This window comes from Octodon degus, unplaced genomic scaffold (genome assembly GCF_000260255.1).
Source record: "Octodon degus isolate 3935 unplaced genomic scaffold, OctDeg1.0 scaffold00080, whole genome shotgun sequence".
Lineage (NCBI taxonomy): Eukaryota > Metazoa > Chordata > Mammalia > Rodentia > Octodontidae > Octodon > Octodon degus.
Window position 1 is genome coordinate 7972311 of NW_004524656.1, and position 12062 is coordinate 7984372.

General features: G+C 47.2%; 1 protein-coding gene across 9 annotated transcripts in view; it reads right to left on the bottom strand.

Moving 5' to 3' along the window:
• Cep164 (centrosomal protein 164) overlaps positions 1-12062 on the bottom strand; it is a 78227-nt gene that overhangs the window by 42612 nt on the left and 23553 nt on the right. For 8 of the 9 annotated variants that reach the window (XM_023721148.1, XM_023721149.1, XM_023721153.1 and 5 more), the window contains exons 4-5: positions 6347-6551; positions 1492-3156 (exon numbers count right to left, since the gene is read on the bottom strand). In XM_023721148.1, the coding sequence (XP_023576916.1) occupies positions 1492-3156; positions 6347-6551 (1870 nt within the window). The remainder of the gene's footprint in view (positions 1-1491; positions 3157-6346; positions 6552-12062) is intronic. The other variant, XM_023721154.1, reaches the window with a different exon arrangement.

Below are 12062 nucleotides of genomic sequence, written 5' to 3' on the forward strand. Positions count from 1 at the left end.
CAGGTGAAAGGAGAGATGAGAACGACCCCAAGCCTTTGCAAATCCCCAATCACCTGGATTGTTAGGGAGAGAGCTGATGCATACTGGCCAACTTGTCTGAGTACCATGGATACGCAACATCTCGTCTTACTCTTGCGACAACCCTCTGAGGCAGGCTCTGCCATTACCCACAGTCCCCACTTGAACAAATGGAGGTTGGTGAGATCAAGAACCCTATTCAAAGCCACAGAGCCAGCAAGAGAACTTACTGGAGGTATGAGGGGGCTTCTCTAAGTGAACTATGAGCAAACTGGTCCTGCTCCTCCTGCCTTTAGCCCTTCCTACCAGCCCCAGCATATCAGCAAGCAAAATTCTTCCCACACTGTATTTACGGAAAATTACAGACTCCTAACATGCCTAATTTGCTAACGTGCTGGGGGCTTGAGGGAGGGAGACAGGCATGCTGAGGCCTTTGTTCTCCAGGGCCTTTACTAAAGCAGGGGTTAGCAGGGAGATCATACATTCCTGGCCCCTAGCTGATCATCTTCTATAGATGGCCATTAACACTGAGTGTGGGGCTGTGCATGGTGTTGTCCTTCTGAGAAGATAAACTTGCTGCCATTGGGCTAATTAAAACTTGCAGGGTAATCTGCAGCTTATCTGATATTTATAGTACTATAGTAGTTATTAAAGCTAACAGAGAACCAGTGCACGTCAGCAATTAGGAACCAGAGGAAACAACTGGGTAAAGCCACAGCTGGGCCACAGCAAAAGAGCCAGGAAAAGTCAGACTGATCTCTGTGGTCTCTGATCCCAACTGACTTCTTCTGAATGAAGAATATGTAGACTCTTACAGAGACAAAGGATTAGAATGACAGGGTAAGCCCAGCCCTTCAGTAAATCCCAGCAGGAGAGGAAGTGAGGTCACAAAAAGGGTCAGCACAAGCAGGACACAATTCAGCAATTTGGTTTCTGGGCCCAGGAGGAAAGAAGCAGAAAGAGCTTGCTGAACAGCACAAGGAGACTGCGCGCCTCAGTCCTTCACAAGAGTGTAAACTCTCCAGCCCTGCATGCCCCCAAGAAGGGGCAGGTTCACAGCTTTGATGTGGGCTGCTTACTCCCAATGCCCCTTCTCCAGAATTAGTTGATGGGAAAGGCTTCACAAACCTTAGAAGGCGTCTACATCCTGTGTGATCCCCACCATCAGCGCCACCTTGCCCACTCTGAGAACTGATCACCTTCAAAGCATGTGAACCACCCACTAATTAACAATTATACCCAGGAAAAAGAAGTTAAAAAATGCCACATCTTCCAGGATATAGGGTGGAAGAGACTTGAAATACAAGTCATCCCACAAGACAGCCTCTTGGGTAACAGGGTCAACAGTTACTAAGGGAGGGTAGGTAAGAAGAAAGCAAACCTGAAGACTGTGCTAAGACATGAACTCCGCCTGCTCCCTCCCTGCCAGGTCCACCCTGCCTGAAGCCTCAGGCCACTCTCTCAGAAGCCTACCTGATTGAGAAGCTGTGTCTCGCCTGGCTCTGTAGCCAGCCCTCTGCTGCAACTCAGCTCGACTAGCCCCTGCCTGAGTAGACGGCTGCTTGGCTGACAGTAGGCTTGCTGTGGTGCCTCCTGCTCTGCAGGGGCAGGGGCCACCTCCTGAGGGAGTCCCAGCAGCTGTGGCCCCCAGGACAGAAACCGCGAGTCCCTCTCCACGGCTCTGATGGCCTCATGCTCACCCTCACTAGGTTTCCTGAAAGGCTCAGCCTCCATGCAACAGACCATGTCAGCAATGTCTTTGCACGGCCTTTCCGGCATACTCTCGGGCAGCCCTAGGCCCTCCAACCTCCGGGAGATCTTGACCATCTGCAGAATGTGCTGGTAGAACCTCCGATCCTCAGAGTAGTCTTCGCTCTCTGACTGCTCCTCAGCAGAGCTCTGCATGTGAGACAACTGGAAGGCCAGGTAGGGGCAGGAGTGTGAATCTCTGGGCCGCGGGTCTGATGGATCCACAGCCACCACAGAGGTGCGGGGGCTCTGTCGGCCCCCAGGGAAGCTGTTCACCTCATGCAGGAGGAGAGAGCCAAGAGGCAAGGCCAGACTGCTGTCGTCACTGCTGCAGCTCTTCAGGTCAGCCCCAGACACACTAGGCTTCTGGCCTTCATTGTGGGGGTCTGGATACTCTGGAGGGTGGCTCTTCTCACTGGCTGGAGCCTCAGAAGAAGCATCCTGAGCTGATTCTGATGCCAAGGGGTCAGATCGCATTAGGAAGAGTCCCTGCGGTAGATTTTCAGCTGTGTTCCCCACAGCCATAGGGACATCAGGCTCTGTATCCTTGCAGCTGCCAGGACTGGCCCTGCTGACAAGCTTGGAGACTTGTCCCACCCACAGGCCTGGGGGCTCTCTCCTTCGCCTTCCCCTGCCCAGGCTCTCACCTTCCCCAGGAACTCCCTGCCAGCTCAGATCGTCAGCTAAGCTGCCATCTACTGAGAGCAGCTTACTCTGCCTGGTGGGTAGCACGTGGTCAGAAGAACCAGGGGACAGGGAGGACTCCTCCTCAGGGGAGGGCAAGGGAATAGGGCTCTGACCCTTGTCCCCCTCAGGGCCAGTGGAGCTCAGTGTGGCTATGCTGTAGCCATGCTGCTCGCGTTTTAGCCGTGGGCCCTTGCTGGCTTCAGAAGGCTTAGGGTGGACAGGGGCCTGACTCCTGCTCTCCAGCACATCCTGCCCATTCCAGAGAGCCCCGATGTTCTGAGGGCCCAGGGCGCCAAGCTTCTGCTGTCTGGTCCTCATTTCCAACTCTTCTATTTCAGGGTCTGAAGACCCCAGGCAGATTTTCTGTGTTGCCTTCTGAGGTATCTCCAAACCGGGCTGATCAGCTATTTCTGCCCTGAACTGGGCTGGAGCCCTGCCTAAGATTTTCTCCATATCGGCAAAGATCTGGTGGGTTCGGGAAGCGTGGCCTTTTGACAGTGGCTTCAGTTTGCTAGAGAGGACACCCATTGGAGGCCATGGCGTGTCACTCAACATGCACGGACTCTTTCCTTTCTTAAAGGATCCCTCACTTCTAGCCTCCATCTCTTGGTCTAGGTCCAGATCAGCAGGCCCAGGTGCTGAGAGAGGGGATGGGCCGTGGAGAAAGGAAGAAGGCAGAAGTCCCTGCTCAGGCTGTGTTTCCTAGATGGGTACATAAACATGCAGAGAAAGCTAAGACAAAACACTTGTGATTTACATTTAACACCTCTACCCTTGGCAAGTAAGTTCTTAGCAGAAACCCGCCCTCCACTTAAAGCAAAAACCAAAAAAGAAAGAAAAGCGAAAAGTTCCTTTGGGTTGAAAGTAAGTTGTTTTAAAGCTTTTGTAAATAAAGAGGGAAAGATGGGTTAAAAGGTGAGGGTGGGGGGAAAAAGGCACTTGAGGGATGGGGAAAAAAGAACCCAGTTATATCATGTTCAGGTACAAATTCCTTATGATAATTATGATCTTTTTGTATACCTAAAATGTACTGATAAACTTAATTAATAAAAAATTAAATTAATATTTTTTAATTTATTATTTATTTATTTGGTACTAGGTCTCACTAAGCAGCTCATTCATAGTGATCCTTCTGTCTCAGCCTCTCCAGCACTGGGATTACAGGTGTGTGCCACCAGGACTGGTTTCAGTGGCCAATAGCAGAGCACCCAGCGTTCCAGGGCTGGCATAGCATGTGGTACCGGAGATCAAACCCAAGTCCTTGCACCTATAGTACTTAGATGCCAACGGAATACCCACTTCTAACAGGACTAAACCAAAAAAAGGTGATACAAAGGAAGGACCATTTTGTATCTGTATACGCAAAATAGTTAGGATAGATATACAGCTACTTTCACTTAATTCAATGAGAAGAAAGATTTGTACTAATAGTGTTTGGACAGGATATTCTGTCTGCATCTTGTACTACGGATAACCACTAAGAAGATAACAATGTACAATGTATTAATTATTGAAAGTGTCCTATTAATCAGTTTTGAAACTGTCTCATTGATATTTGTTTCTCAATTAAAAAAAAAAAAAAAACAAGTCCTTGTGCTTGCCAGGCAGGCACTTAAATCACTGAGCTATCTCCTCAACCCCTCAAAAAAAAATTTTTTTAAAGAAAATACTTGCTTTCTAGACTCCAGTTACCTTCTCTACAAAGAAGCTGGTCTAGATCTACAGCATGCAAACCTTGATCCATGGTACACAGGAGACTCAATACAAAGGGGAACCCTACAAAATGGCCAGGTGGCCAGGTGTGGTGGTGCACACCTGTAATCCCAACACTCGAGAAGCTGAACCAGGAGAACTGTTGCAAGTTCAAGACCAGTCGGGGCTACAAAGTGAGCTCAAGACCAGCCTGGACTGCATAGCTGTCTCAAAAAAGCCCCCCCCCCAAAAAAAAAGACATGTGACAGAGAGCAGGCACCATCAAGGCCCACATCCCCAGCTTCAATCAGAGTGTCTCCATTTCTCTCGTTATAAGCTATACTTCTTCAGAGAAACTGGTCTGAAGACAGGTCTCTACTATTAACAAAAGTCCAAAAGTCTTTAGCCAGGTTGTCCCTAAGGTGCTACCTGGCTCACAGATTCTGTGATTCATTTACTTTATAAAACCTCCCTTTTAACAAGATCTCCCAGAAATTTTCAACAAGGGAGAAAAGAGGGGGAAGCACACCCACTGCCTGAGCCTAGGGAACTCTCTCTAGCGTCTTCTAGCAGAGGTACGGCTTAGGAGATGCCTAAGCAGTCGTAGAAAACACCATTAGAAAAACCAACAGCTCCTGCAGACATGCACACTAACTGCCCTCCAGCTGGGAGTGCACACCTCCAGGGGAACCAACCTGCCTAAGCCAGCTCATTCAGGCCTGTCCCCCAGACAAACTCAAGCTAAAGGCGATTTTCCTGAGCCCAAAGAACCAGACTGACAACCCAAAGCTGTCCAACTGCTCTGATTTCTCCAAAGTACAGAAGAGATTCTTTTTAACAGGGGTCTGCAGGAACTCAGTGTGTCACCCAAGCCCCACCCTAGAGCCCTCACTTGATTTCCTCTCCTACCTGTAGTCATGCCAGAGCCTCCACAGACCCGAGTATTACTTTACATAATCCTGGTTAGTGAAAAGCCTATCTGCCAACTTTTGCCTTTCAAACATATTTTAGAAAATTCAACCTATTTGGAAATCACCTGCCCTCTTTTCTCCATCTACAGAAATGGGCTTGTTGACTTATTTCTCAGAACGATGAGGAATATGCAGGTAGGCAAGGGGTATCAACAAAGCTTGAACATGATAAAAAGGCTAAATTAGTCAACAATTGTTGAAAGCCAGGATTGACAGCTTAGGAAAGAACACGGCAGAGGGTGTAGTTCCATGATAAGAGTATGACCTAGCATGCGTGAGGCCCTAGGTTCGATCCCCAGTACTGGAAAATAGAGATGGACAAAATCTTCAGTGAGAAGTGGCAGGTTCCGGTGAGAAATAGACTATAAACAAAAACAACAACAAAAGACAAAAGAACCTGGACCACTGAGAGGGTGAAAAAATGTACCCAGCGCTCCCTACCTGACAGGACTGAGTTCCTCCACATACACATACCCCTGCCCCTTCTTCAATGTGCCCACAGCCCCTTGCCTGAGGGAAGGGAAGCAGGCCCAGTCCCTGTAACACCTACACGTGGGCCAGCCTGGGTCTCAGCTCCCTACACTTCCCAACCTGCTCCGCCTAAAATGAGGGTAGTAACTTCCACTCCTAAGTTCAGAGATGCTAACGTAACAAAACAACAATGACTACAAGACACTCAGAATTCAGTACAAAAGCTACGCTACACCACCGTGATCACGCTGCAACTAAACTCCAGTTATCCACCACTAAGCACAGACACTGGCAACAAAGAAAAGCTGGGCAGTAGATCAGGCTCAATGCTTTTCTTTTGAATCCTGAAGGTACTGGTGTTCTCATAACTGAATTCATACCGCCTTAAGCAAATAACCAGCCCACGCTAGGACACCCAGACACCCAGGAAGCACACTTGCTCAGGAGGCTCTCTGGCCTCCCAAAATGCCTGTCCCCACGCCAGTGGCAGATGCCACACTTAGACTACCGTGGAACACCACGGCTGGCAGTGCTGCTCTCCTACCAGCCTGTTTATGCCACACATGCTCCAGAAAGAAAGAAGTGGAACTGTTTCAGGACAGGAACAACTGCCAGAAGATAAGAAAACTTTAAGTGACACACTATCGAGAGTTTCTTACTGCCGTTTGGGCCTCCTGGCTACACACACCTACAGCCGTGTGCAACCCAACAGCCGCAGGTCTCAGCCCCACCTCTCAGAACTGGCACCCACTGCTCACCACAGGGCTTCTGGAGGCCTCTCTGTCCTTCTTGTCTTTCTTTTCCTTTTTCTTTTTCTTGTCCTTCTTCTTAGCCACCCCAGAAGCCGACAGCTTCCCCCGCTCCTGAACCACCAGCCTCCGGTAGTGCTCGTCACACGGATGGTCCCACGTGGACTGCCCATTGGCAAAGTTGAAGTAGTAAATGTCACCTGTGATGTCCTGGCTGGGGACAAGTGAAGTTCAGACGTTAGCCCCTACTACTGAGCTCAAAAAGACAGAAAAAGAAGGAAAGGGGATAGGACAGAGAAGACACGGGGAGAGGGGACTGGGTGGTGGAAAGGATTAACACGGGGGACCCCAGGGCTAAGAACAGGAGCTCGCTCAGATACAGAACGACGGGGTTGGCTGCAGAGAGACTTCTCTAGGTGGAGAAACACAATCATTAGAATTCCTGGAAACCTGCACTAGACTAGAGCAGGACTGAATTTAATTTTATTTAAATGAAGAAGTATAAACATGACGGCACTTTGGAGATAAATCCTAAGTACAATCTTATTGCTCAATATTTCCACGAAGAGTGTAAAGAGGAAAAATCTCTTGTGAAAGCTTGGTTTTGCAGAAGATACAAACTAATGAGTTTAGAATCCCAAGCTAATGGGGAACATCACAGAAGGAAATAATGTAGCAGCATCTAAGACCCAACAAGGCCAAGTCCAAACCAAGCTGGGATGCAGCCCATCCACAATTAACAGTAATCTGTCAGGAAAGGCTGCAGTGTAGCTCAGAGGCCTCACCTAGCATGGCACCAACAAGATAATCCATCAGGAAAGCTATGGGATAAACAATCCCACTCACAATACGAACAAAAATGAGTCCAAAATGTGTAAAATCTTTACAAATCTTTACTGAAGGGGGCTGGGGGCATTTGGAGAGGAATTCCATGTTCTTGAAAGAAAAGACTCAAATTTGCAAAGCTGCTAAGAATCTTCCAATTAATGTATAAATCTAATCCCAGTCAGACTCCTTAACAACTTGACAAGCTGAATCTTAATTCAAATAAAAGGGAACATGAGCAGGAATAGGAAAAGAGCAAGGGTGCCACAGTTCGGACATGGTCTGTCCCCTCCGGGTTCATGTGTTGAAAGGTTGGCCAATAGCATGGCAATGGGGGGGGAAGGGCAGGGAGATGGCTCAATAGAATAAGCGCTTCCCTGGTAAGCACAAGGGCCTGAGTTCCATCCCCAGTTCTGCCAAAAAAAAAAAGGAAGAAAACAGCGGCCAGGAAGATGGCTCAGTAGAATAAGTGCTTCCTCAGCAAGTGCAAGGGCCTGAATTCAATCCCCAGTTCCACAAAAAAAAAAAAAAAAAAATGAAGTGGTGGGGTGGGGGTGCTGGTAGGATACCTCAGTTGTCTAAAGTGCCTGCTTGGGCAAACTCAGTCAGGCTCAGCGGACTGTTGTTCAATCCCCGGCACCACATGCTGTACCAGACCTGCTCTTTAGGCAGCCTGAGCCAGCCAAAAAAAAAAAGGCCCGCCCGATAGCTCAGCAGATTAAAGTGCCTGCTCTGGCAGAGCAAAGCGGCTAGGGTTCGATTCCTGGTGTGCCATGCCAGCCCCACCCCTGGGGGTGCCTGAGAGGGCGATTGAGACTGGGAGTGGTGGCGCATGCCTGTAATCTCAGCATTTGGGAAGCTGAAAACAGGAGGATCACTACGAGTCCAACCTGTGTAGTAAGACCCTGTAGACACTGCACTAAATACAATAATAATAATAATAATAATAAAGAAGTGGTGGAACCTCTGCAGGATGAGGCCTAGTGGAAGGTCCTCAGGACACCAGGGACACTGCTCTCAGAAGAGATTAGGATAATTCTCACAGGACTCCTGAACTAGTGCTCATAAGAGGACTGCTACACAAAGTGCAACCCTGGGGCAGGGGTGACAGCTCAGCAATCAAAGACCTGAGTCTGATGCCCGGTACCACATGCTGTGCCAGCCCTACTTCGGGCCCCAAAACCAGGTGTGGTGGTACACGCCTATGATCCCAGTACTGGGGAGGCTGAGACAAGAGGATCACTACAATTCTGAGCTGTGTAACACCCTATAACAATTTTTTTTTTTTTTTTTTTAAGTACAAGCCTGTTCAACCCCAGTGTGGGCAACTTAGCAAGTCCCATCTCAAAATAAAAAATTAAGAAAGTGCTGGGAAAAAAAAAAAAAGAAAGTGCTGGAGATGGGACTGTAGCTCAGTCCAAAGGCCCTGGGTTCAATTTTTGTCCTACACACACATGCGTGCACACAGGTAAGCACATACACATACACACATATACACACACACACACCACAAACAACGCAAGCCTGCCTCCCTGCCCCCATCGCATTTTCCTTTCTCATCAGAGGGCCTCTCATGTGCATGCACACTCCCATCACCAAGATATCATCTGCCCTGAGGCCTCCCCAGAGCTGCATGGGTGGTACTGTGCTCTTGAACCTCTAAGGCTGAGCTAAATTATTCTCTTTTCTTTATAAAGTGCCTGGCCTTCAGAATTTCATTATAGTAATATAAAACAGACTAATACAGAAATTCAATTCTAAGTGTGGTTATTGTTACAACTGTGGAATTCAGTAACAGCCAGAAGATGGAAGAGTATGGAGAGCTAGGCTAAAACAAAGACTAGAGGGCTGGTGAGCTAGCTCAGTGGACTAAGGGCCTGCTTAGGCAAGTACAGGGAACGGGGCTCGAACCCTGGTGCCACAGGGTATGCTGGTCCCGCCCTCAGGTGCACTGAGCCGGCCACTAAGTCTGGGTATGGTGGTGCAGGCCTGTATTCGCAGCACTGGGAAGGCTGAAAACAGGAGGTTCACTATGAGTCTGAGCTGTGTAGTGAGACCCTGGACCAAACACATTTAGAAAGAAAGACAGCCAGACAGACGGACTAGAACACTATAAGCAGAGGGTCTTCTGGTGGTCTCTGAGTCGAGGAGACTAGGCAACTCAGAAGGAAACGGTGATCCAACTGAAAACAGAAGCATGAAGGCCACCATTCTTATACAGTTACAAAGAATTCAGGTGCTTTACGCCCCTGCCCTACAGCTTTAAGGAAGGCCAACTTGAATAATGACACACTGATTGATCTGGCAGATTTGGGGCTGACAGTTTTTTTAATTAACACTATTTCTAAATGAATAATCATATCCGATATCAGTGGAACTGCTAAACTTTAATGGAAATTATATTTGATGCTAATTAGCAATACTGAAATTCTGTACATACCAATACAAATTCCAGAAATTTTAGCTTTAAAGAAGTACATACAAAACTTCACATAATATACTTACCAGAGGAAATATGACCACTCTTCAGATCTGCCAACGAAGATAAACACTAGACTGATACACAGTGCCAATTATAACAACCAAAAAATAATAATAATTTTTCCGAACTTAGCCAAGAAGAAAAATCCTCAAGTGCCAGAAACAAGATATGAAGCCAAAGTACCGAACTAAGAGGCTGAGGTTGGTGTCTGATTTGGACACAGGCCTTGAGGAACAGGGGTTTAACGCTAACATGAGGACACAATATGCTACTGTGGTCTAGAGCTCAAGGGTCCTCTCAGAAGCTCATTCATATGGAAAGTGACGGGGCCTGGGAGCACCACACTCACCAGAGGTTCGCCCACCGATGAGCCTGGAGCCCTACGCAAGCTCACCTGCTTGGGGATGAGTTACTGGGGTGTGACCTAGGAGGGTGTGTCCTCTCCCTGCTCCTCCCCCTCTCTGTTTCCTTGCTGCCACAGACTGAAAGACTAGAGGGCTGGCAAGATAGCTCAGTGGACTAAGGGCCTGCTTAGGCAAGTACAGAGACCAGGACCTGAACCCTGGTGCCACAGGCCACGCCAACTGAACAGCCTTGCTCCACCAAGCCTTCTGCCATGCGCTTTCTGCCTTGAGCCAGACAACCAAGGACTGGGCCCTCTGGAAACTGTGAGCCAAATCAAATCTCTCCTTTAAGTTGTGTACACTGGGTATTTTGTCCCAGCAATGGGAAACTGACTAACACGTGGCCTTCGGCCTTCATAGATTGGTTAACTGGAAATGTGACCCTATACATAGCCAGGATCCTTAAGCACATGAGCTCCATGAAAACAAGGAACTCCACACACACACACACACACACACACACACACACGCACACAAAAGAAAAGAAACCAAGGACCTAGAAGCCAGGGAGATAGCTTGGTGGTCTAACAGCCTCCCTGGCAAGCACAAGGACCCCATCTCGATCCCTAGTACCAAGTGTCATGCTGGCCCTGCACTGAGCAGGCCACCAAAACCAGGTGTGGTGGCGCACACCAGAAATCCCAGTGCTGGGGAGGCTGAGACAGGAGGTCCATTACGAGTCCAAGCTGCATAGTGTGACCCTGTACCAAATAAATAAATAAACAAATAAGATTTTTTTTAAAAAAAGAAAACAAGGACCCAGCAGGCTATGGAAGCAGCAAGGGAACATATCACCCGCTCCAGGATCTACAGGCAAAACAGAACCACATCAAAATTGAAATTTCAAGGAACATGTAGTCCAAAATATGGAAAGGAAATGCCAAATCATTAAATAAAAAAATCCTTGGCAAATGTAACAAAAAAGCTAGTTAGCAACCTAGGAATAAGCCTGTCACAGAAAATAACCCCTACAGGATATGAATTCACAAAATTCACAATAAAAAGTTACAGCCCGGGGGGCCTGGGAGATGGCTCAGTAGAATATGCACTTCTCTGGCAAGCGCAAGGGCCTGAATTCAATCCCTGGTTCTGAGAAGAAAAAAAAAAAAGTTACAGCCCGTATGAGGCAACAGTTCATAACAAGGGAAAATCAGAATACACAATGGACAGAAGAATTAGCACACCAAGGAACAATCAAAAGAAAAGCAAAAATAACTACATTTATAATTATTGTTGGGGTTAAGGATATGGCTGACTAGGAGAGTGCACACTTGACATGCACAAGGACTTCAATGTGACCCCTAGCACGACAGTGATGGTGGTGATGATGATAAAAGTAGAAGAATTTATAATTAAAAGACAAAGGAAAAAAAAAAAAAAAAGACAAAGGGCCAGGGAGATGGCTCAGTAGAATAAGTGTTTGCCTGGTAAGCGCAAGGGTCTGAGTTCAATCCCCGGTTCCACCAAAAAAAAAAAAAAAAGACAAATCCTAAAAAAGCAGAATTTATAGGAATGGGCAGAGTTATTTCAAAGAAAAGTGGTGTACAGAACAGCAGATGGAGCACAGAAGGAAAAATCAAATGATGAACTAGAAAACAGACCTAAGAAAATTATCCAGAATGCAACATAGGTAATAAAATGATCTTTATGGTGATGCAGGCCTGTAATCCCAGCACTTATGAGACTGAGGCAGGAGGACCGCCACAAATTTGAGGTTATTCTGGTGTAGACAACGAGTTTAAAGCCAGTCTTAACTACACAGTGAGATTCCATCTCCAAAAATAAACATGAGATAGAAGTTAAGACATGGAAAGAAGGATACGAAGGTTCAATAACAACAAAAACTACTTATTTTTCTCTTGAGGAAATTATTACAATTTGCAAGCCTGTGAAAGACTGGTCAAGAAAGAAAAGAGAAGTCACAAATGAAAAGTGTAAAGAATAGCGGGGCTGGAGAGATGGCTCAGTGATCTAAAGCACCTACTTAGAACAAGCTTAGCAAAGCATCAGGGAC